The sequence below is a fragment of the Diospyros lotus genome, chromosome 3 (genome assembly GCF_014633365.1).
Source record: "Diospyros lotus cultivar Yz01 chromosome 3, ASM1463336v1, whole genome shotgun sequence".
Classification (NCBI taxonomy): Eukaryota; Viridiplantae; Streptophyta; class Magnoliopsida; order Ericales; family Ebenaceae; genus Diospyros; species Diospyros lotus.
This window is the reverse complement of record NC_068340.1, coordinates 2,444,628-2,468,001: the sequence shown is the minus strand read 5'-3', so window position 1 is coordinate 2,468,001 and position 23,374 is coordinate 2,444,628. Positions and strand designations below refer to the sequence as shown.

At 39.5% G+C, this 23,374-nt stretch overlaps 1 protein-coding gene across 3 annotated transcripts; it reads right to left on the bottom strand.

Moving 5' to 3' along the window:
• Positions 1-477: 477 nt before the first annotated feature.
• On the bottom strand, positions 478-23,162 carry LOC127798005 (adenylylsulfatase HINT3). Of its 3 annotated transcripts, none has more exons than XM_052331273.1 (7): positions 22,794-23,162; positions 21,717-21,772; positions 19,622-19,679; positions 1,623-1,689; positions 1,200-1,255; positions 964-1,017; positions 478-879 (listed from the first exon to the last, which is right to left on the bottom strand). In XM_052331273.1, the coding sequence occupies exons 1-7, from the start codon at positions 23,001-23,003 to the stop codon at positions 745-747; spliced, it is 636 nt and encodes a 211-aa protein (XP_052187233.1). In that variant the 5' UTR covers positions 23,004-23,162; the 3' UTR covers positions 478-744. The 3 variants fall into 3 exon arrangements, with proteins under 3 accessions (XP_052187233.1, XP_052187234.1, XP_052187235.1); XM_052331274.1 differs by having other exon boundaries at positions 964-990; XM_052331275.1 differs by lacking the exons at positions 1,623-1,689; positions 21,717-21,772.
• Positions 23,163-23,374: the final 212 nt, after the last annotated feature.

Below are 23,374 nucleotides of genomic sequence, written 5' to 3'. Positions count from 1 at the left end.
ATAATATAAAAAACAACACATTTAAAATATGATTCGTAATAACATTAAATAAGTCACAACCTATTAAGTGTTTAGATGAGTATAAAATATATTACCTTCCATCCTAGTAATTAGTAAAAGTCGACCCATTACTTATATAAAATAATTGAGAAAATTCCTATTATCAAATACTTGAGACAATAATGCCATCAATTATATTCTAAAACCCAAAAAGGATAAAGTGATTATCGACTCAAATAATTAGAGATACACTACATCATAAGACTTGAGATCTCAAATCATGTAAAAGTTGTACATACTTACCACAGCTAGTGCACTAAAAATGCCATTAACATAAAATAAGTTGGACCATTAGTAGAGTTATATCGCAACAAGGACAAAACTAAGCTTTATGGCCACTCCCACGGGATAAGATTAACTATAAAAAGGCTTCAGGCCTGCCTGTGGAAAGAATATTAGCAATGTCAGACAGCCATATAACAAGTAATGCAAATGGCATAAATCTTTGTTAACCATTTAACAACTAACGCAAATGGCATAAATGTTATAAAGTCTCCAAGGCCAAACCAAGCAGAGCTCTCAGAGACAAAACAAATTTGCTGAACGTTAGAACTAAATACCCTGAAAATGTAAAGCCAGCAGCAACTCATTTTTGCAGGTGGATTGTACTCCCTGAAAAAATGGGCTATACAGATATCCATATCCATATTCATACACATGATATACAAATGGGGATAAGTTATGTCATTCATTTGCCAACAGATTAGATCCTTGGCTCATGCTTTCTTCAGAGTTTTCTGAGAATAACAGTTCCTTGCAAACTCTATCGGCTAGTTGGGAAGTTTCTTGGTCTAACTTCAAGGGATGTCTTGGCAAACTCTGCAGCATTTCAGCACTTAAGTCTCCTCCTGAATGGAAGTTCCATTCTATGTTGCCTAAGAAATAGAGGGAAATAGAGCATACCTCACAAGTCCACAAACCATCCCGCGCCTTACGAGGAATTATATGGAGGTGAGTCTAGTGTTTCCGCATATTTCAAATAGGGGAAAAAGAACAAACAATAGCATTATATAATAATCAGTTACCCAAGCAGACATGCTTAACTACAGGCTACTGTATGGAGGGTAAAATTTGGCTGAACAGACAGTTCTGTTGTTTTTTGAACACTGTAAACAACTAGAATCTAAAAAAGAACTTACATGAAATATTACTTGGCCTGCAGGCGCACCGTTGTTGACCAAGAGGTTGAATGAATCTGTAAATTCAAACTAAGCATAAACTTAAGATTATAATAAACTGTAAAGCATTGGGGATACAATTGCAAGGGCTATAAGTTGTCATTCCTTGAAAGATGAAGGGATGATAGGATTATGATACGCTTGAAGTTTCACTTTCCCTTGAACCATGCATGTGTTTCAAAACCAAGCAAACCCATTTTTCAGATTCATCTACTATAGAGAGTGTGTATTTTACTGGGAAATTTTTTATCTGTCCTACCCAAAAAAAAAAAGAAGAGGAAAGCACAATTCTGTGCAAACTATCCCATTTGCAGAAGGAAAACACAGTTGTACCAAATAAAAAAGAGGCCGTCACAACCTAAACTAAGGGACCATATCACATACCACAACCTGTAGCTTTCAAAAGTGCATTGCTGATAAAAGGTACTTTTGAGCACATGGCACCTACCACCTGCATTCAATTTCAATTCATTCAAAAAGAACTTTTATTTTCACTTCCCACCAGTTCAAAAGAGAGAAAAGTTTTAAAGCTTTACTTCAGCTACCCAGTAATAATATAGATGATCTGATAATGTGATGCGGTCACCGATCAAGACTCGGTTCAAGGCCGACCTAACCCAAACCGGAACAATAACCAACCGGAATAGTAATGCTACAGTAATGTCGAAATAGTAGCGCTACAGTAGAACTCCATAAGTTATTAGGATTTTAGATTTTTTAGAATTTTTACTTATATAATACTTCATATGTTTTAAGATTTTAATTCTATTTCATATTTGATTAGGGTTTTATTCTTATTAGAATTCTAGTTAGATTTTGCTCACAAATATTAGATGGATTTGGATTACCCAAACAATATAAATATGCCTAGAACCTAGAATTTATAATAAGTTTTTCTCAATACAAATTTTGGCAATCTACTTGGATTTTCTTAGCAAAACAGTCTTGTTTTTGCATCTTCTTGAAAGTCAAACTTCAGTCATTGAAGTTTATTCTTTGAAGGGTTTATTTTGGTGTGTTTTTTTCACACACGCACTACACGTTGCGTCAAATGGTATTAGAGCGGTTAACCAACCAATCAAATGAATAATCTTGAAAGTAACGGTAGCAACCAACCTCGTGACGATGATCGGGGGCTGCCCACGGTTTGGAGAGCAATCGAAGAACAACGAGACTCGTACAATGCAGTAGCAATTGGAGCAAATCCGCAACCAATTGGGTGTTTTACAACGAGTTAATGATAACCGGAACCAAACTAATGGCGTGAATCAAGCCGGCTACGTTAAACTGGGAAAATCAACCATTAATTATGTCCTCGTTAATCCTAGAAGACCAATGATGGATGATAGCGACGATGAGGATGATCTTGGTCGTATGATAGCCAACCCTAGTGATAGAGAGGTTAGGAGGAATGCGTAGAAACACAACCATTGGGAAAACGATGAATATAAACTAAAAAATGGCTTTTCGGTGAGTTTGGAGCTTGATTTCGAACATTATGTTATCCCAGCAATCTCAACGTTTGTAAACTCAGGCTTAGTTTATGTTGCTAATATGACAAAAACTCCAAGGTTGTTGACTCATACTAGAATATTTTCCAATCCCGACAACTCAGGCATTGCTTCGCAATCCAAGAATGGTGGTGTTTCTTTTGATCAGCTTACGACTGTAAAGGAGATGGAGGCCATGGTAGTAGATTCTTCTATAGTTTATTCAGGCTCTGGCATGGCTGAATCGAAGGCAATAGGAACATGTTCACCTTTGTGATTGCAAAAGCAAGATAGTCACAAGGGTCTCTTTGTGGATAGGGGTGTTGGATCTCCCAGGCTAGTTAACTCGAGTAGTGCAATTGATTTCAGTATTAATCTAAAATTAGATTCTGAAACTAAGAATGTTGTAGTAGTTGCTGCTATATCTGATCAAGTGCTTGGACCAAAGGAGGATTCAAGCATCAATATTTTAAGTGATGGAGAGACTACTGGTAGTTATAGAATAAGCCTTTATTCAAAACAGTTGCAAAAGAATGCTTCTCCAAGCAAAAAAAAAAATCTACGACTGAATTCGAAAGCTGTTGAGGAGTCAAAATCAAGAAAAATCATGAGGAGGAGGACCTGTGATAAGATCTACCAGATAAGAAAAGCGCTCAAGATGGAATGTTCAATGTCCTCAATCTAATAATAATAATACAATAGAGGCAGAGGGTAACAAACATAACGATGGTTGGACCCATGCCAACGAAGATAGGGCTAAGAGAGAAAGGAATGTCTTTGCTCATGTTCCCTCAGCAAAAAAGTTCAAGGGTTCTAAACCAAGGACTGTTCCAGTTATTCATGTTGTGGGTGGCCTCCATGATACTATGCAGCATTTGATCCTTATAATGAGTCAGGGTTTGGGTATTACCAAACATTCAATGTGGCTAATCTCTCTTTGTACTTGTCGGACGTGGAGTTGTCCTACCCAAATCAAAATTCGAGGTCGAATTTTTTCTCAAGTGGAGGTGAATGATGCGATCATTGATCAAAACCCAGTCCAAGGCCGACCGGCCCAAATTGGAACAGTAACCTGTCATGACCTCACGCTTGTAATTAGGAATTACTTCTATTCCAGTAGAATTGTAGGAAGGTTGCAGAGAGTAGAGTAGAAAAGAAGTGGAGAGGGAAGGGAATTAGAGAGAGAGAAAGTGGGAAGGAAAACAGAATTCAGATATTCTCATTCATGCCTCCTCACGATGGAGGGCGCGGATATTTATAGGCTGTTTGGAAGGGATATTCCCCTGTCAGAGGTGGGCCCACACCTGGTACAAATCCTAACAAACTATATTCTTTTTGTCTTCTTTCTACCTGGCCGATCATTACTCTAATACAGCTAATACCCAAACAACAATGGCAGTGTTCAACATACCAAACTACTACCAAAATAAACTAAGTACAAAAAATTAAAAACGTAATGGAATTAGACATTGGAGTTTAACGGATCATTTCGTGACAATTCCCCCTTCGTTAGCCATTTCTTATCCTCAAGAAATGCTAAAGAGGCTGGCCCCTTGTGGGAACTGCTTGAGGAATTCTGGCAGGTACTCCCATGTGCTGTCTTCCGGAGTGTTGTCTTGCCATTTGACCAGTACTTGGATAAGTGGAGCTCCATGTCTATATATCACCCGCCTATCGATAACGGCCTTGGGCTCGATCCTTGCACTGATTTCTTTGGGAAGAGCTGGTAGCACCGAACTCATGGGTTGAGCCCCCCCCCCCCGCCCGCGCCGACTTCTTTAGGAGTGAAACATGGAAAACAAGGTGAATTTGTGACGCTGGGGGAAGCTTCAACCAATAGGCCGCCTTCCCTATTTTGGCCTCAATAGGGAAAGGTCCATAATACGTGGGGCTAAGCTTAGTGACCCTTCCTCGAGAAATTGACTTTAAGTGGTTATACGTCAATCTGAGGTACACTTGATCCCCTGTTTCGAACTCCCTCTCGCTCCTCTTTCGGTCCGTGTTCTGCTTCATGCGATTTTAGGCCGAGGCTAGCTCCTGCTTCAGCTATCATGCTATCTCCCTCCTCCGTTGTAGGTACTCCTCAACCGAGGCTACATTAGAGCCTCCTCCCACTGCTGGCAGAAGCGGTGGCTTCTATCCGAATAAAGCCTCAAAAGGCGACATCTTAATTGATGAATGGGGGCTGGTGTTATACCACCATTGAGCTAGAGACAACCACATATGCCACTCCTTAGGCTGCAGCAAGCAGACACATCTTAGGTACGTTTCAAGGCTCTGGTTCACCCTCTCAATCTGTCCGTCAGATTGAGGGTGATATGCAATGGACAAATTCAGTTTTGTTCCCAAAGACTTTATTAGTTCCTGCCACATTAAGCTGGTAAAAATCTTGTCCCTGTCAAAGATTATAGTCTTAGGAGTCCCGTGTAGTTTAATCACCCTGTCTAAGGAGATCCTGGCGACATCATGAGCTGTGTAGGGATGGGTTAGCCCAATGAAATGGGCAAATTTTGTCAGTCAGTCAACCACTACCAAGATGCTATCCTTACCTTCCGATCTGGGAAGCCCCTCCACGAAGTCCATTGAGATACTAGACCAAGCCTAGTCTGGGCTGGGTAGAGGCTGTAGTAACCCCGGGTAGGCCACTATCTCCGACTTGCATCTCTTACATGTGTCGCACCTTCGCACTAGCTCTTTAATCTCTGCCTTCATTTTCGGCCATTGGAACACTTGCTTGACCCGAAGATAAATGTTCTGCTCTCCCGAATGCCCCCCCCCAACGGAGACTCGTGCAGGGCTTGAAAAATCATTTCCTTAATCCTTGAATTTTCCCCAATCACAGTCCTTCTGCGAAACCTCAACAACCCTTGAGTCATTGTGTAGCATTCTGTCTCCTGAGCTCCCATTGTCAGCTTTTCTATAACTGCCTTAATTTTGTTATCTCCTTCATAACTGTCAATAACTTCTTGATACCATTCGGGCACCATGGTGGTTATAGCTGCTAAGTCTCCCTCTTCGTGACATCTAGACAGTGCATCAGCTGCCTTGTTTTCTTTTCCCTTCCGGTATTGAATTCTGTAATCCAGACCCATCAACTTGGTCATCCCTTTCCTCTGTAGCTGCGTTTGGAGTTTCTATTGCAATAGGAACTTTAAGCTCTCGTGGTCCGTTTTTATGATGAAATTGTTTCCCTCCAAGTAGTGCCTCCAACAGTCTACAGCCAAGAGTTCTTTTTCGTAGATGCTGAGTCCTAAGTGTTTTGGACCCAACACTTGGCTCAAGAAGGCTAGCAGTCTCCCCGCTTAAGCTAGCACTCCCCCTACCCCGGTTCCACTTGCATCAATCTCTAGAGTGAATGGCTTATCAAAATCTAGGAACACCAACACGGGTACTCTGCTCATAGCCCTCTTAAGGTTCTCGAAGGCTTCCTCTGCTTCTAGTCCCCAATTGAAACCTCCCTTCTTCAGCAAGTTGGTCAATGGTTTGCTAATAATTCCATAGTTTTGCACAAACCGGCGATAATACCTGGTTAGCCCTAGGAATCCCCTGAAGGCCTTCAGGGTTGTGGGTCTTGGCCAGGACACCATTGCCTCTACCTTTCTTAGATTAGTACTAACCTTACCATCTGCTATGATGTGCCCGAGGTACTCCACCTGCCTTTAGGCAAAAGCACACTTGGACTCCTTAATAAAAAGCTGGTGGTTTCTTAGGATTTCAAGGGTAAGTTTGAGGTGAACTAGGTGTTGGTCGAATGTAGGGCTGTAAACAAGTATGTCATCAAAGAATACTTAATATGAATTTACGAAAATGGGGCTCAAAAATTCTGTTCATGAGGGATTGGAAGGTTGTCGAGGCATTGGTGAGCCCGAAAGGCATCACTAGGAATTCAAAATGTCCATGGTGGGTTTTGAAGGCGGTTTTTGGTATGTCCTCAGCTTTCATCCTAATTTGATGGGATCCTGCCCTTAAATCCAGCTTGGAGAAGAATTTGGCATGGTTAAGTTCATCTAGTAGATCCTCTACCGAGGCTATGGGGAATTTGTCTTTGATAGTCATGGAATTTAGTTGTCAGTAATCGACACAAAATCGCCATGTTCCATCCTTCTTTTTTACTAGAAGAACGGGAGAAGGGAATGGACTTTGGCTAGGTCTAATGAGGGATTGTTCAAGCATGGTTCTGACCATCTTCTCAATTTCATTCTTTTGGTTGGGAGGGTATCGGTATGCTCTCATATTGATTGGTTCTGCTTTTAGTTTGAGGTTGATATTATGGTCGAACATTCGAGTAAGGGGTAAGGCTTGGGGTTCCCTAAAAAGATCCTTGTAATCCACCAACAGTTTATTAAGAGAATCTGAATGGCATACCTGGTCTTGCATCCCTTGGGGTGTGCTTACTGTCAATCCCATCTCCCCTTGCAGTGCTAGCTCTTCTTGATCTCCTTCTGCTGCCGCCACCGAGAAAAAGTGAGCTATCCGACTCCATTTGCCCTTCAACACTCTTTGTAGCCTCCTTCCTGATATCATTTTACAGGTTTCCATCTCATTTCCCCCGGTTAGGGTCATCCTCTTACCATCCTTCTCAAAGGATACCTCCATCCTATTGAAATCGAAGCTAATAGGGCTCACCCCTTTCATCCAGTCCACCCCTAGGACCACATGGCATCCTCCCAGCTGAAGCAATCTCGAGTCAGTTTCAAACTTCTCCCCTTGCATCTCCCAACAGAATCCGTTGGAGGCGAAATTGCTCAACACGCTTTGGTCGTTGGCTACTGTCACGCTCAAGGGAGGGGTTCCCGTGAACGTGCACTTCAATTTCTTAGCCATGCCTTCATTAAGGAAGCTATGGGTGCTCCCGCTATCTATTAAAATCCTGAGGTTGCAGTCCTTAGCTTGACCCCCTATCTTGATGATCTTGTTATCGGCCACCCCCTTTAGGGCGTGTATGGATATCTCCCCATTGTTTTCTTCTTCATCCTCTTCCACACCTTCTTCTCTGGCCTCATCCTGCCCTTCCTCTTCCTCTCCTTCCAATAGCAAAATCTGCCTCTTGCACTGATGACTCGGGTGGTATCTATCTCCACACGTGAAGCATAGGCCCGCCATTCTCCTTTGCTCTCCTAATTGTTCCCCATAGGGGATGGAGCTCGTTCCCGTAAATGGCTTCCCTATCGTGTTTCCTATGGTAGTATAACACCCGGTGTAACCGGTGTTAAGAGAATCAGAAAGGAAATAAGAAAACTTCCAAAAATACCCTGGAGAAGGTGTTGGATCCTTGAGAATAATGGTGCCCTATGAGAGAGGGGCATTTTGGGTAATATGGATAGTGAAATCCAATAAAGGGTATTTTAGTAAATTGAAAATAATTCTTATGTGAAATAGGTGAGTAAGTGAATTTAATCCCACTTTTGTAATTATGTGGAGATATATGGGATTAATAATTCACAAAGAATATTTTGGTAATTTTGGAATTAATTCCATAGAGGAGTTTAATTATGGAAAATAGAGAAAATGGTGGATATTGAATTATTTGAGAAAATAATTATATTTTCTCTAAAATGGTGATTTAATGTAGTAATGTCACATGGAGGGATGAGATTAGAATTTGGAAGCCAAGGTTAGTGTCTTATTGTGACACTTGGCATTTTGTGGTCCAAGTTAAATGGAGAGATTAAATTAAATGCAAAAGAAATTCAAATTAGTCTTTCAAGCATTTAATGAGAGGCATTATAGTGTTGGATTAAAGGAAAAATTCAAAAGAAAATAAATTAGTCATGCATTAATGGTGGAAATGGTCCCATTAAATTAAATGGGAAGTAAATTAATTATGTCTCTCAAGTGTGATGGTTATGAAAATAGTCTCATTTAAGTAAATGAAAAATAAATGGGAAATTCAAGAGATCTAATGGGTGAGATGTATTCTTGAAAAGAGAATAAATCCAAGGGTGGGGATTTAAAGAGAGGAAATGGCATGGATTGCCAACACATTAAAAGTGTGCTTTCTTTTAATGGGGGAGATTAAGTCTTGAAAAGGCAAAATAATCCAATGGTTGAGAATTAAAGAGACCATGGCATGGATTGTGTTTTCTTTCAAGGGTTGAGATAGAGTCTCAAAAAGAAAGATCAAGAGCTAGGATGTGCTCTTGAGTTTTGGGATATCAAGACTTATGGAAAAATCTCTCAAAGGAGGAAAGAAAGAAAGAAAGGGAGAAGATGCAAGAAATGAAGAAGAAAGGGAAGAATGGAGAAGAAATGAAGATCAAATCAAGGTATGTTCCATTCTTTTTCTTCTCTATTTAGTATTCTTGTATGCAAAGTGAGTGACAAGTTGAAATGTCATCTTAGATGGGAGAAGATGATGGTGGGAGTTCTCTTGAGAAGAGGATTTAAATATTCAAAGAGAAGAATGAGGTAAGGGATGACCCCATGGGAGGGTGGCCTTGCAATGTGTTGTAAGTATGTTTTATAAATGTATATGTTGCATTTGGCATATTCTTTTATGTTCATGAAACTTATGGCCATAGGTTAGTTTAGGAACATGGTTGAAATGGTGGGTTGATGCCTCTAACCTTGGAGGGTTGTGAGGGCAAAGAAACCTAGCTACACTTGCATGTATTTGGCATCATATAATCTTGTTATGTTCATATTTATTTGGCATTGCACCCTTACTGAGCTTAATAGCTCATGAGGTTTTTACCCTCACATATAGGTTGTGGAAGCATGGGAAAAGTCAAGACAAAGTGAAATGGCTTGTGGAAGCATGAAAATGAAGATTCAAGTGTATTGCATAGCTTAGGAAAGCCTACCTTGTTGTGTTTGGTTTATGAGATGTAATTTTATTTGATTGATAATGGCTTGTTAAAGCCTAAGATCATGTGTGTCCTTTATATTTTAGAATGCTTGAATTTATATTGAAATGAGATTATGGCTTATGGCATGTTGAAGCCTAAGTTTTGGTGAAGTCTTATTTTTGGAATGTTATGGAAGCATCAAGAGTTTGGTTTAAGCCTTAATTATGGAGTAATAGAGGCAAAATTTGAAGGAAAGTGAAGTATATTTATTTAGTTTATTTTCTGAAAAATTCGGGTTTGGAAGCCCAAATAAAAGAAAAAAAAAAAAAGAGAGAAAAGAAGTGAAGATGCAACAGCATGGCAGTAGGCAGCAGCAGGTTGGGGCACAGCTGGGCCACGCGGGCGCACCGTGGGCCCCGCCGGCCAAATTTTTTTTAAAATCCTGAAAAATTGAGAATTTTGGGTCAATTCTTAATTGATTTTGAGCCCCAGAGAAATTTTCAAAATAAAGGGATTTTTCGGGCATTTTGAAAAATAATGCCAAAATTTTGGAAAATTGAAAATTTGAGTTTAGATTGGCCCCTCATCCATCAACCACATGAACGGTCACTTGGCCTTTCACAACTAGGACTTCTCATCACATGGCTCTCACACGCATATCTACACATATCCAACTCCTTTATCCCAACTCTGGATTCCCCTGGATTCCAGCTCGACTTACTTGGGATTTTCATCTCATACAAACACCCGCTAGGGTCCATTTGCCACACACCTATCCTTTCTTAGGATAAATCCCCTTTCATCATGACACCAACTAGGGTCCACTCATACCCTAGGCACGTCCCCTCCTGGATCGCCATAACCATACGATCACCTCAGACCATATACATTTAGCATGCACACCTCACACTCGACCCTTTCGGAGTCTTTCTGCAAGCTACTGACGTCATGCCTACCCCGACCATGACTGGTATATATCTCACATGCTCGCTCCACGTAGAGCCTATCTACAAGCAACTTTCGCTTACTCTCTTCCCGAAGCTCGTCACACAACCTGTTGACGACTTCTTTCTTTGGGCTTCGAGCTAATTTCCACTTTAGCTCGCCCTAATTCAAGCACACAACCCTTAGCACACCACCTCTACGAGAACCACTCTATTCCCTCGTATATACTTGACCATCTCCCCAACATAGGGACGCTCCACTAATCCCTTCCCGGATTAGATATACCTCGGCACTCCTTGCCCTTTCATGACTCTTGTCATGATTCGGCTTCGTGTCCCCACACGAGTCTCAACATTTCAATTACTAGAAACTCTTATCCTTAGAATGCCTCATAAACCCTCAAATTTCCACATTCGAGTTCTCGATACCAATACCCACACTTGGGCATTTGACTCTTCTTTGCTCGTCCCGTATATCTCTTACGGAATATCATCTCAAACCATGACATTTTCTCCTTCCTATAGCAGGAATATCCGAGCATTCAATTCACATTGCCACAAGCCTCCATGCCCCGACCCAACTCCTAGGGTCCTCAGTTACATGTGGTCCCACTACCAAAGTCTTTACATCAACCTTCGACCACATTTTTCCAAGCATCCTCCACTTGATGCTCCAACCATTGCTCTGATACCAACTGTAACGCCTCGCTCCCACTTACGGGTGTTACTCATGAACAATTACCCAAATTGTCCACCTGCCCGGCCTTTGGTGAAGGGCGAACCATGTTTAAAGACGAAACACCCTAGGTGGGAACTAGGCTCATCCTTCCCTTTTCTCAACCCTAGGATTTACTAGCAAAATCGGGCTTCAACCACACCGCATTTGGTTGAAAAAAAAACTCATGAAGATGCCCAACCGCCATTTTCTCAATTATTTTTAATTTTTTTTTTTCCATCCAAGAATTTCACCGGGCTCCATTAATTCACAAGCTCAATCCATATATTGATTGATTACCAATTTTTAGGGAAAAACTCAAATTTTTAATTTTCCAAAATTTCGGCATTATTCTCCAAAATGCTCGAAAAATCCCTTTATTTTGAAAATTTCTTCGGGGCCCAAAATTAATTAAGAATTGACCCAAAATTCCCAATTTTTCAGGATTTTAAAAAAAAAATCAACCGACGGGGCCCACGACGCACCCCGGGGCCCCGCTACGCGTTAATAGCGCGCACTGGCCGCAGGCCATGCGCACTCCCACACCCAAGCCCGCGCGCGCACGCCCCCGCGCAGCCCAGCGCGCCACTACACTCACCCGCGTGGCCCAACTACGCCCCAACCTGCTGCTACTGTTGCTGCCTACTCCCATGCTGTTGCATCTTCACTTCTTTTCTATTTTTTTTTTCTTCTTTTATTTGGGCTTCCAAACCCGAATTTTTCAGAAAATAAACGAAATAAATATACTTCACTTTCCTTCAAATTTTGCCTCTATTACTCAATAATTAAGGCTTAAACTAAACTCTTGATGCTTCCATAACATTCCAAAAATAAGACTTCACCAAAACTTAGGCTTCAACATGCCATAAGCCATAATCTCATTTCAATATAAATTCAAGCATTCTAAAATATAAAGGACACACATGATTTTAGGCTTTAACAAGCCATTATCAATCAAATAAAATTACATCTCATAAACCAAACACAACAAGATAGGCTTTCCTAAGCCATACAATACACTTGAATCTTCATTTTCATGTTTCCACAAGCCATTTCACTTTGTCTTGACTTTTTCCATGCTTCCACAACCTATATGTGAGGGTAAAAACCTCATGAGCTATTAAGCTCAGTAAGGATGCAATGCCAAATAAATATGAACATAACAAGATTATATGATGCCAAATGCATGCAAGTGTGGTTAGGTTTCTTTGCCCTCACAACCCTCCAAGGTTAGAGGCATCAACCCACCATTTCGACCATGTTCCCAAACTAACCTATGGCCATAAGTCTCATGAACATAAAAGAACATGCCAAATGCAACATATACATTTATAAAACATACTTACAACACATTGCAAGACCACCCTCCCATGGGGCCATCCCTTACCTCATTCTTCTCTTTGAATCTTTAAATCCTCTTCTCAAGAAAACTCCCACCATCATCTTCTCCCATCTAAGATGACATTTCAACTTGTCACTCACTTTGCATACAAGAATACTAAATAGAGAAGAAGAATAATGGAACATACCTTGATTTGATCTTCATTTCTTCTCCATTCTTCCCTTTCTTCTTCATTTCTTGCATCTTCTCCCTTTCTTTCTTTCTTTCCTCCTTTGAGAGATTTTTCCCTAAGTCTTGATATCCCAAAACTCAAGAGCACATCCTAGCTCTTGATCTTTCTTTTTGAGACTCCATCTCAACCCTTGGAAGAAAACACAATCCATGCCATGGTCTCTTTAATTCTCAACCATTAGATTATTTTGCCTTTTCAAGACTTAATCTCCCCCATTAAAAGAAAGCACACTTTTAATGTGTTGGCAATCCATGTCATTTCCTCTCTTTAAATCCCCACCCTATGATTTATTCTCTTTTCCAAAATACATCTCACCCATTAGATCTCTTGAATTTCCCATTTATTTCTCATTTACTTAAATGAGACTATTTTCATAACCATCACACTTGAGAGACATAATTAATTTCTTTCCCATTTAATTTAATGGGACCATTTCCACCATTAATGCATGACTAATTTATTTTTTTTTGAATTTTTCCTTTAATCCAATACTATAATGCCTCTCATTAAATGCTTGAAAGACTAATTTGAATTTCCTTTGCATTTAATTTAATCTCTCCATTTAACTTAGACCACAAAATGCCAAGTGTCACAACAAGACACTAACATTGGCTTCCAAGTTCTAATCTCATCCCTCCATGTGACATTACCACATTAAATCACCATTTTAGGGAAAATATAATTATTTTCTCAAATAATTCAATATCCACTATTTTCCCTATTTTCCATAAGTAAACTCCTCTATGGAATTAATTCCAAAATTACCAAAATATCCTTTGTGAATTATTAATCCCATATATCTCCACATAATTACAAAAGTGGGATTAAATTCACTTACTCACCTAATTCCACATAGGAATTATTTTCAATTTGTTAAAATACCCTTTATTGGATTTCACTATCCATATTACCCAAAATGCCCCTCTCTCATAGGGCACCATCATTCTCAAGGATCCAACACCTTCTCAAGGGTATTTTTGAAAGTTTTCTTACTTCCTTTCTTATTCTCTTAACACCAGTTACACCGGGTGTTACATTCCACCCCCCTTAAAAGAATTTCGTCCTCGAAATTCTCTTTACCATAATCTCCTGCCCAAGATAATCACATTCTCAGGCTACATAGCAAATTCTCGTGCTTGAGAATCTAATGGCCTATCCATTTCTCGCATTAACCTCGGGCTATACTCACCTCGAGGCTTCGCTTAGGCTTTTGGTCCTCCGCCTGTCGAGGACATTCACCAACCGAATACCGCTTTCACCTCCTGCCAAATCGCACCACTGGTCGCTGATCACGCTTACTGCAACGTTGTCCATCACCGGATGGATTTCCATTGCCTCGAAGCATCGCTTTGCAGTCCACTTCCCATTTTCCCATCAATCGAACAAACTCTTACTAACATTGCATCATTGATCAGTCTACCACTATTTTACGCCGATCACACACGGCAACATTTCCCACTGCCAATCACACATGGCCACGATTTTACGCTGGTCCAACCAGCAACGTCTTAGCACTGATCATCTTCCGCAATGTCACTTTTAGTGCCCACAAGACACTCTACACCCATTCACCATGGCATACCGCCATTAATCACACGCATGCATAGCTTGAGTTGATCCTCATGGCAACCTCTCATTACCGATCAACTTATCGTGCTAGCTCTACATAGGAAGCACCCATTTGGCCCACCCTGCCAACTTCGACCATTTCATACATGGTCTTCTACCTTGACCAGCCGACCCTCATTTATTGATACAATTATTCATAATCGACCTACCCAACACCATGCCAGGTACTTACACATTTCAATCATACGTGCATTACCCGAGTTCACCTCGAGCCTGGCGACGCACACACCATTACAATCTCATCTCAAGCTTAAACATGCTCGGGCCACAACCTTCTCCCAACCAGGAGCTCTTCGCATTAAGCACACAAAGATACTTACTAGCCGATATCACACGCTAGTAGGGGTTTCATACCCATAACAGGGAATTCTTCACTGAGCAACCCCCTTCAATACTTCACCCAATTCAGCTTTCACAATCATGCCCCATGCTAGGCCTTACCTTGGCTATTAAACCCTACCGCGAGTCAAGGATCTTACCATTGCGCTTAAGGTCAGGATGTAACACCCGGTGTAACTAGTGTTAAGAGAATAAGAAATGAAGTAAGAAAACTTCCAAAAATACCCTTGAGAAGGTGTTGGATCCTTGAGAATGATGGTGCCCTATGAGAGAGGGGCATTTTGGGTAATATGGATAGTGAAATCCAATAAAGGGCATTTTAGTAAATTGAAAATAATTCCTATGTGGAATTAGGTGAGTAAGTAAATTTAATCCCACTTTTGTAATTATGTGGAGATATATGGGATTAATAATTCACAAAGGATATTTTGGTAATTTTGGAATTAATTCCATAGAGGAGTTTAATTATGGAAAATAGGGAAAATGGTGGATATTGAATTATTTGAGAAAATAATTATATTTTCCCTAAAATGGTGATTTAATGTGGTAATGCCACATGGAGGGATGAGATTAGAACTCAGAATCCAAGGTTGTGTCTTGTTGTGACACTTGGCATTTTGTGGTCCAAGTTAAATGGAGAAATTAAATTAAATGCAAAGGAAATTCAAATTAGTCTTTCAAACATTTAATGAGAGGCATTATAGTGTTGGATTAAAGGAAAAATCCAAAAGAAAATAAATTAGTCATGCATTAATGGTGGAAATGGTCCCATTAAATTAAATGGGAAGTAAATTAATTATGTCTCTCAAGTGTGATGGTTATAAAAATAGTCTCATTTAAGTAAATGAAAAATAAATGAAAAATTCAAGAGATCTAATGGGTGAGATGTATTCTTGAAAAGAGAATAAATCCAATGGTGGGGATTTAAAGAGAGGAAATGACATGGATTGCCAACACATTAAAAGTGTGCTTTCTTTTAATGGGGGAGATTAAGTCTTGAAAAGGCAAAATAATCCAATGGTTGAGAATTAAGAGACCATGGCATGGATTGTGTTTTCTTTCAAGGGTTGAGATGGAGTCTCAAAAAGAAAGATCAAGGGCTAGGATGTGCTCTTGAGTTTTGGGATATCAAGACTTAGGGAAAAATCTCTCAAAGGAGGAAAGAAAAAGAAAGGGAGAAGATGCAAGAAATGAAGAAGAAAGGGAAGAACGGAGAAGAAATGAAGATCAAATCAAGGTATGTTCCATTCTTCTTCTTCTCTATTTAGTATTCTTGTATGCAAAGTGAGTGACAAGTTGAAATGTCATCTTAGATGGGAGAAGATGATGGTGGGAGTTCTCTTGAGAAGAGAATTTAAAGATTCAAAGAGAAGAATGAGGTAAGGAATCGCCCCATGGAAGGATGACCTTGCAATGTGTTGTAAATATGTTTCATAAATGTATATGTTGCATTTGGCATGTTCTTTTATGTTCATGAGACTTATGGCCATAGATTAGTTTGGGAACATGGTTGAAATGGTGGGTTGATGTCTCTAACCTTGGAGGGTTGTGAGGGCAAAGAAACCTAGCTACACTTGTATGCATTTGGCATCATATAATCTTATTATGTCCATATTTATTTGGCATTACACCCTTATTGAGCTTAATAGCTCATGAGATTTTTACCCTCACATATAGGTTGTGGAAGCATGGGAAAAGTCAAGACAAAGTGAAATGGCTTGTGGAAGCATGGAAATGAAGATTCAAGTGTATTGCATGACTTAGGAAAGCCTACCTTGTTATGTTTAGTTTATGAGATGTAATTTTATTTGATTGATAATGGTTTGTTAAAGCCTAAGATCATGTGTGTCCTTTATATTTTAGAATGCTTGAATTTATATTGAAATGAGATTATGGCATATGGCATGTTGAAGCCTAAGTTTTGGTGAAGTCTTATTTTTGGAATGTTATGGAAGCATCAAAAGTTTGGTTTAAGCCTTAATTATGGAGTAATAGAGGCAAAATTTGAAGGAAAGTGAAGTATATTTATTTAGTTTATTTTTTGAAAAATTCGAGTTTGGAAGCCCAAATAAAAGAAGAAAAAAAAAGAAAAGAGAAAAGAAGTGAAGATGCAGCAGCATGGCAGTAGGCGGCAGCAGCAGCAGCAAGCTGGGGCGCAGCTGGGCCATGCGGGCACACGCGGTGGCACGCTGGACCGCACGGAGGCGCAGGCACGCGGGCGCGCGCACGGCCCGCGGCCAGTGCGCGCTAGCAGCGCGCAACGGGGCCCCGGGCCGCACCGTGGACCCCGCCGGCTGAATTTGTTTTAAAATCCTGAAAAATTGAGAATTTTGGGTCAATTCTTAATTGATTTTGGGCTCCGAATAAATTTTCAAAATAAAAGGATTTTTCGAGCATTTTGAAGAATAATGCCGAAATTTTGGAAAATTGAAAATTTGAGTTTTTCCCAAAAATTTGGTAATCAATCAATCTATGGATTGAGCTTGTGAATTAATGGAGCCTGGTGAAATTCTTGAACGGAAAAAAAAAAGAATTTAAAAATAATTGAGAAAATGGCGATTGGGCATCTTCATGAGTTTTCTTTTCAACCAAATGCGGTGTGGTTGAAGCCCAATTCTACTAGTAAATCCTGGGGATGAGGGAAGAACGAGCCTAGTTCCCACCTAGGGTGTTTCGTCTTGAAACATGGTCCACCCTTCACCAAAGGCCGGCAGGTGGACAATTCGGGTAATTGTTCATGAGTAACACCCGTAAGTGGGAGCGAGGTGTTACAGGTAGCGTCACAGGTGTGACCCCCTCGCCCCCATACTAGACGTTCCCGTGTTCGCTCTCCTTGGCAGCTGTCTTTGCTTTTTAATTAAGGCCTCCACCATCATCTCTTGTAAGCGAGCACTCTCAAAAGCTTGCTCGACTGTTTGAGGCTTCATCATTTTTACCATTGGTCTGAGTTCTTCCCTCAGCCCACTCATGAAGCTTGATACGAAATAGGCTTCCGAAAGGTGATGATTATGATTGACCATATACGATCTAAGCTCTTCAAACCTCCTGAGATAGGATCCCACACTCCCGGTCTGCCTCAGCGTATTGAATTCTTTGATGGTGTCCGCCATACTCCTCTCCCCGAACCGTTCACATAACTTCTCAGAGAATTCTTCCCAGGTGTATTCTCTCCTTAAATTCAAACATCCCTGGAACCATGCGTCTACCACCTCATTGAAGTATGCAGTGGCTAAGCTCACCCTCTGCATTCTGGGTACGTTGTACCATTCGAACAGTCTCTCACATTTTCTCAACCACCAACGAGGGTGAATCCCTTCAAATATTGGGATTTCCATCCGAGGCATAGGAAATCCTGGAGGGTGGTTGTTCTGCTCTTCTCCTCCTCTTCCTCCTATCCCTTCTAATTCTTCCTGACCTCCTTCTTCTCGGTTAATCACAACTCTTTGTAGGAGGGGTTCATTCTCCTCTCTATGTGGAAAATCTGGAGCTAACTTGACCTGGTTTTGCTGGGTAAACATCACCATGAACTGCTAGATTTGAGCTCCCAGCTCTTCTCGCACCCGGGCGATTGACCCTTCCAATCTCCTTTCGAGTCCCTCCATGGAGTCTTCCACCTTTCAGTCCATGGCGATCAATGCTTCGTGGTTTCTGTTAGCCTCAAACTCCATCCTGTTCTAGATGTCGGTCACTGTCGATCCCAACTGCTGGAGTCGCGTCTCCATGCCTTTCATACGAGTCCCTTCTGCCATTGTTCTTAGTCACCAAGCCCTAGCCGAGAATCTCTGCTCTGATACCAAGTTGTCACGACCTCGCACTTGTAATTAGGAATTACTTCTATTCCAGTAGAATTATAGGAAGGTTGCAGAGAGTAGCGTAGAAAAGAAGTGGGGAGGGAAGGGAATTAGAGAGAGAGAAAGTGGGAAGGAAAACAGAATTCAGATATTCCCATTCATGCCTCCTCACGATGGAGGGTGCGGACATTTATAAGCTGTTTGGAGGGAATATTCCCCTGTCAGAGGTGGGCCCACACCTGGTACAAATCCTAACAAACTATATTCTTTTTGTCTTCTTTCTACCTGGCCGATCATTACTCTAATACAGCTAATACCCAAACAACAATGGCAGAGTTCAACATACCAAACTACTACCGAAATAAACTAAGTACAGAAAATTAAAAACATAACGGAATTAGACGTTGGAGTTTAATAGATCATTCCGTGACATAACCGACTGGAACAGTAATGCTACAACGTCGAAACAGTAGCACTATAGTAGAACTCCATAAGTTTTTAGGATTTTAGATTTTTTAGGATTTTTACTTCTATTCTACTTCATATATTTTAGGATTTTAATTCTATTTCATATTTGATTAGGTTTTATTTTTATTAGGATTCTAGTTGGATTTTGTTTACAAATATTAGATGGATTTGAATTAGCCAAACACTATAAATATGCCTAGAACCTAGAGTTTGTAACAAGTTTTTCTCAATACAAATTTCAAAAACCTATTTGGATTTTCTTAGCAAAACAATCTTGTTTCTGCATCTTCTTGAAAGCCAAACTTCAGCCATTGAATTTTTTTCTTTCAAAGGTCTATTTTGGTGTGTTTTTTTCACACACGCACTACACACTGCATCATGATGGTTGCTATTGTTCTAACTAATTGTTAATTGGTACTCTCCCAATATAAAAAATAATTGTTAGACACAAACGAGAAGTAACTTCGAAATGACCACTATTGGCTTCATAGAGTCATAATGCAAAGTTTCAGGAGATATATGCACACACTATGAGAAGATGCAATCCCAATTGGAAGTGAAGAAATGACTGACTGAATAAGCTAGGCAGCCCATTAAAAACTGAATTACATGTAGGAAGTGATTATAAACATGAGGCAAACTTACATGTGGAGGAGTTGCTTGCAGAGAAGGAAAATGAGCTTTTGGTATAATGAGAGAATGCCTATATCACAAAGTACGGAAGAAAGTCAATAGATAATATAAATTATTGTGAAAAGTACAAATATACACAGATAAATGAAAAACCAATACTGCCTTTATGGATATAATGAATAAAGATAACACAATAAAATGTATTTAAAACCATATACAAATAAGATGATCACTTAAATGATTTGAGAACACAATGATCCCTCATCTAATACTCTTCCAATTCATCAGACATCTAATAAACAATAAGAAGAACATGGTGCAGTCAAAAAGGACACAAAAAGAATTCAGTGTTCCCACCCCACCGCTACTGTGAAGGAGAAGATTAACAAATATTATCAGCTCATCATTCAGCAAATGTTTTTAGGCGTTCACACTGTGACTACAGAACTTTTATTCATAATGATCTAGAAAATCATTGATGAATCATATTTTTCCATATAATCATTGTTTCTGATTTTTCTGTAAACTTGAAAAGCTTCACATTATATATTTGTCCCCTTTTAATTCAATCAGCTGACTGAATCTTTATCGTAGCTCTAAAACAAAATGATCTAATAGAAGCTTGAAAAAAATTGGATACAGGAAACTTTAGAAGTAGCTATTGCACCAGAAACATAATGTCACATTCCCAAGGGCATATTAGTAATAGTAGATTACATGTATTTGCTAAGTGTTGTACTTTGCTGCTTACTTGTTGTACCTTTCAGTTAGACAGCCTATAAATAGGCTAGAGTGTGTAGAGAATGTATGAAGTGAAATGATATTTTGAATTCAGACTTCCCTCACTGCATTTCTCTCTCTCTCGATCTCCTCTGTTTTCCCTCCAATTCTCTCTGTTTCTGCTCTGTCTCTCCCTCCAAATTCTGCTCTCTCACTCTCTTAATCTTCTCAATTCCCTTTCTAAACCCTAGCCCAACCCTAGGGTGTGACAAATAACCTCACTCTTTGAACCAATAGCATTAATTTTTTATGCATAATAAGTTACAGAAAGTACATGATGAGGTTATTCATAATAACATCGAATGTGCTAGACATATTTAACATAGTTTGCATGTATGAGGAGAAGGCCAATATACAATCCTGTGAAAGAATGGATAAAATTAAATAAATTTGTAGCAAAAATGGTAGAGAAAAACCACAAAGGATTGGTGGAAAACCCTTATACAAGACATGAGATATAATGACTTGATATAATTATGGATAAAAATAATTGATGAGTTAGAATCCATATAGCTAACTTCATCCGGTGAAATTAAGGCTTGGTATGTTGTTGGAGACAATTAAAGTGCAAATCAAGTTGAAAGATTTTGAAACACATAAAAAAGGATATTTATACTCGATGGTAAATAAAAATGAAATTTATATGCACCAGTAGGAAAGTTGGGATTTGAAAACACCACACATGTTAAGGACCCATATTTACTAGTATTCCTATCTTATGAGGACAACAAGCCATGTCTGATGCTTAAATCTAACCAAGTAAGGTACCATTGCCAGCCTAAAGGGATTAGATATAAAACCACACTTCTGAACTCATTCAAGAGGCCTCAATAAGGTCAGTTCTTGTCCACTAATGGATCTGCTTTCCCCGACATCTCTACTTAAAAGACATACCCTCCACTATTCCAAGGCTAGTAGCATTACATTGCTTGCTTGAATCCAGTCAAACAAGGTTGGCACAAATGTATTACTCTAATATAATGGTACTAGTATGGTTTCAACGTGCAAAATAAACAAGATTTTTGTCAACAATGTAAGTTTTGGTAAATCAGCAGTGCAGTCATCAATGCCTAAAGGGACAAAATCTATCAATTTTTTTTCCATCCTTTGAGTGTAATACACAAATTCCTTATTAATTATCAATGTTACAAAATAAAGAACCACAAAAAGAGAGAACACCAATGACTTAACATTTTAAGGTCAATATAATACTAAAATCAATACATTTGTTGACACGTTGAGACCAACACCATATCTACATTAAATAAAATATCACATGATGAAAAACAGTATAGTCAAATTGCATCTTAGATAGATGATACCTTACCCAGGACTCACTGGATATATGTCCAAAATGCATAGGCATGTGTCATCTTCATAAAGCTGAAATAAAATCAAATAAATTTAGAAAATAACAAACTAAATTATTAAAATATACATCATAATATAGTTAAAGGGCATCATTCTTGATACTTAGGGACTAAATAAAAAATACATCTCTCTAAGTATTTTTTTTTTTTTTTAAAGCACCATCCAGGTTATAAAAGATCAAAACTGCCAACTTTGGCAAACCCTCAACACCATTTTGGCAATCTAGAAATTTTCAAATTTGATATAGTCACAAGGGAAAAATGCTGTCAGAAGTTATGACCATTAACAGAACAACAACTAAACCACTTCATGTAAAACAAGAACAGAAGATAGCAAACTATCTTCAACCACAGGAGGAAGCCAACCAGAATAATCAGTCTTTCCAGTTCACTGAGGCTGGAGCTACATATTTAGTATTCTATCAAGAATGTAGCCACTGTCAACTTGAAGATACAATGTCAACAGATAGCACTCCATTCCCATGACCTGGTAAATTCCTCTGAACCAGATCTGAAAATCACCATTACGAAATCACAAGTTCCAATTAATGGAACTATGTCCTCGGCGCTACTCTCCCAGGTGAAATTCCATTCCCACAATGGATGTCAGCAAATTGAAAGCAATCTTGCGTTGAAGATAATGCTGGACAAAAAGCCAGGCCCCCAAATCAGCATCTGAATTAAGCACGTATTTCTCCCTCTCCCTCTTCCTGTCATGAAACCTGTTCCCTCTTTGTATAAAGCCTAAACCCACTAAAATAGGGAGCATTGGTGATTCACCAAAACACTTGTCATAAGTCATGGTCCATTGAATACTTAAACCCATTGGTGCAGAGTGTTCAAAAATCTTTATGGCCTTTACACATACTAGTAAGATTCCATTCAATTGTGTTAAAACTTCAATACACAACAAAAGGGAAAACATTAAACAACATCGAGAGCAAAACAAAACACAGAATCATCCACCAATGAAGAGCGGCAATAAATTCAACACGGTTCAGCAATCAAATAAAAGTTGAGGCAAGGAGGAGCACCTTCAAAGCCGGCGACTCGCCTAGAATAATTTTGCAGAAAACGCAGCCGGTTTCCAGATTTCCCCCGTCAGCGTCCAAGGAACTGGAGGAGCAACTGAAAGGCGAGACATAGGAGAAGGGTTTCGAATTCGATGCGGGTGGCAAAGTGGCGGAAGTGGGTACTGGGCGGAGGTGGGAAGAAAGGAGAGCGAGACGTCGCCGGGCCTCCATCTAGCAGCGGCTGTTCTTGGTAATTAGTCGGGCGGTTTGACGGTGGGTCGCCATCTCCGGTGAGTTTTGGGCGCGTGGTTGGTGGTTTCTCTGGGGGCGATAGCTTGTGGGCGTTGGGAGAGCAGCGGGATATCTATCTCTACGGTTGTCGTCTTTTCATGATAAACTGTTGCTTTCTTCAACATTTTAATTGATGATAAATATAATTATATTAATTATTTCATTCATCTTTATCTCATAAATATTCTTTTCGAATTAAAATATTAAATAATTAAAATAAATTTTAAAATTATTTTAAGATTTTTATAAATTATTTATTAATTTTTTTAAAATACATTAAATAACATAAATGTCCTCTTTTTTTATATATA

Excerpts from the sequence above, each read along its gene's own strand:
- LOC127798005 (XM_052331273.1), bottom strand. The coding sequence starts at position 23,003 with ATGGAGGCCCGGCGACGTCTCGCTCTCCTTTCTTCCCACCTCCGCCCA. Across the intron at positions 19,680-21,716 it reads ATATATCCAGTGAGTCCTGG|GCATTCTCTCATTATACCAA; the intron begins GTAAGGTATCAT and ends TTTGTGATATAG. Across the intron at positions 880-963 it reads ATGGTTTGTGGACTTGTGAG|AGTTTGCCAAGACATCCCTT; the intron begins GTATGCTCTATT and ends GAAATGCTGCAG.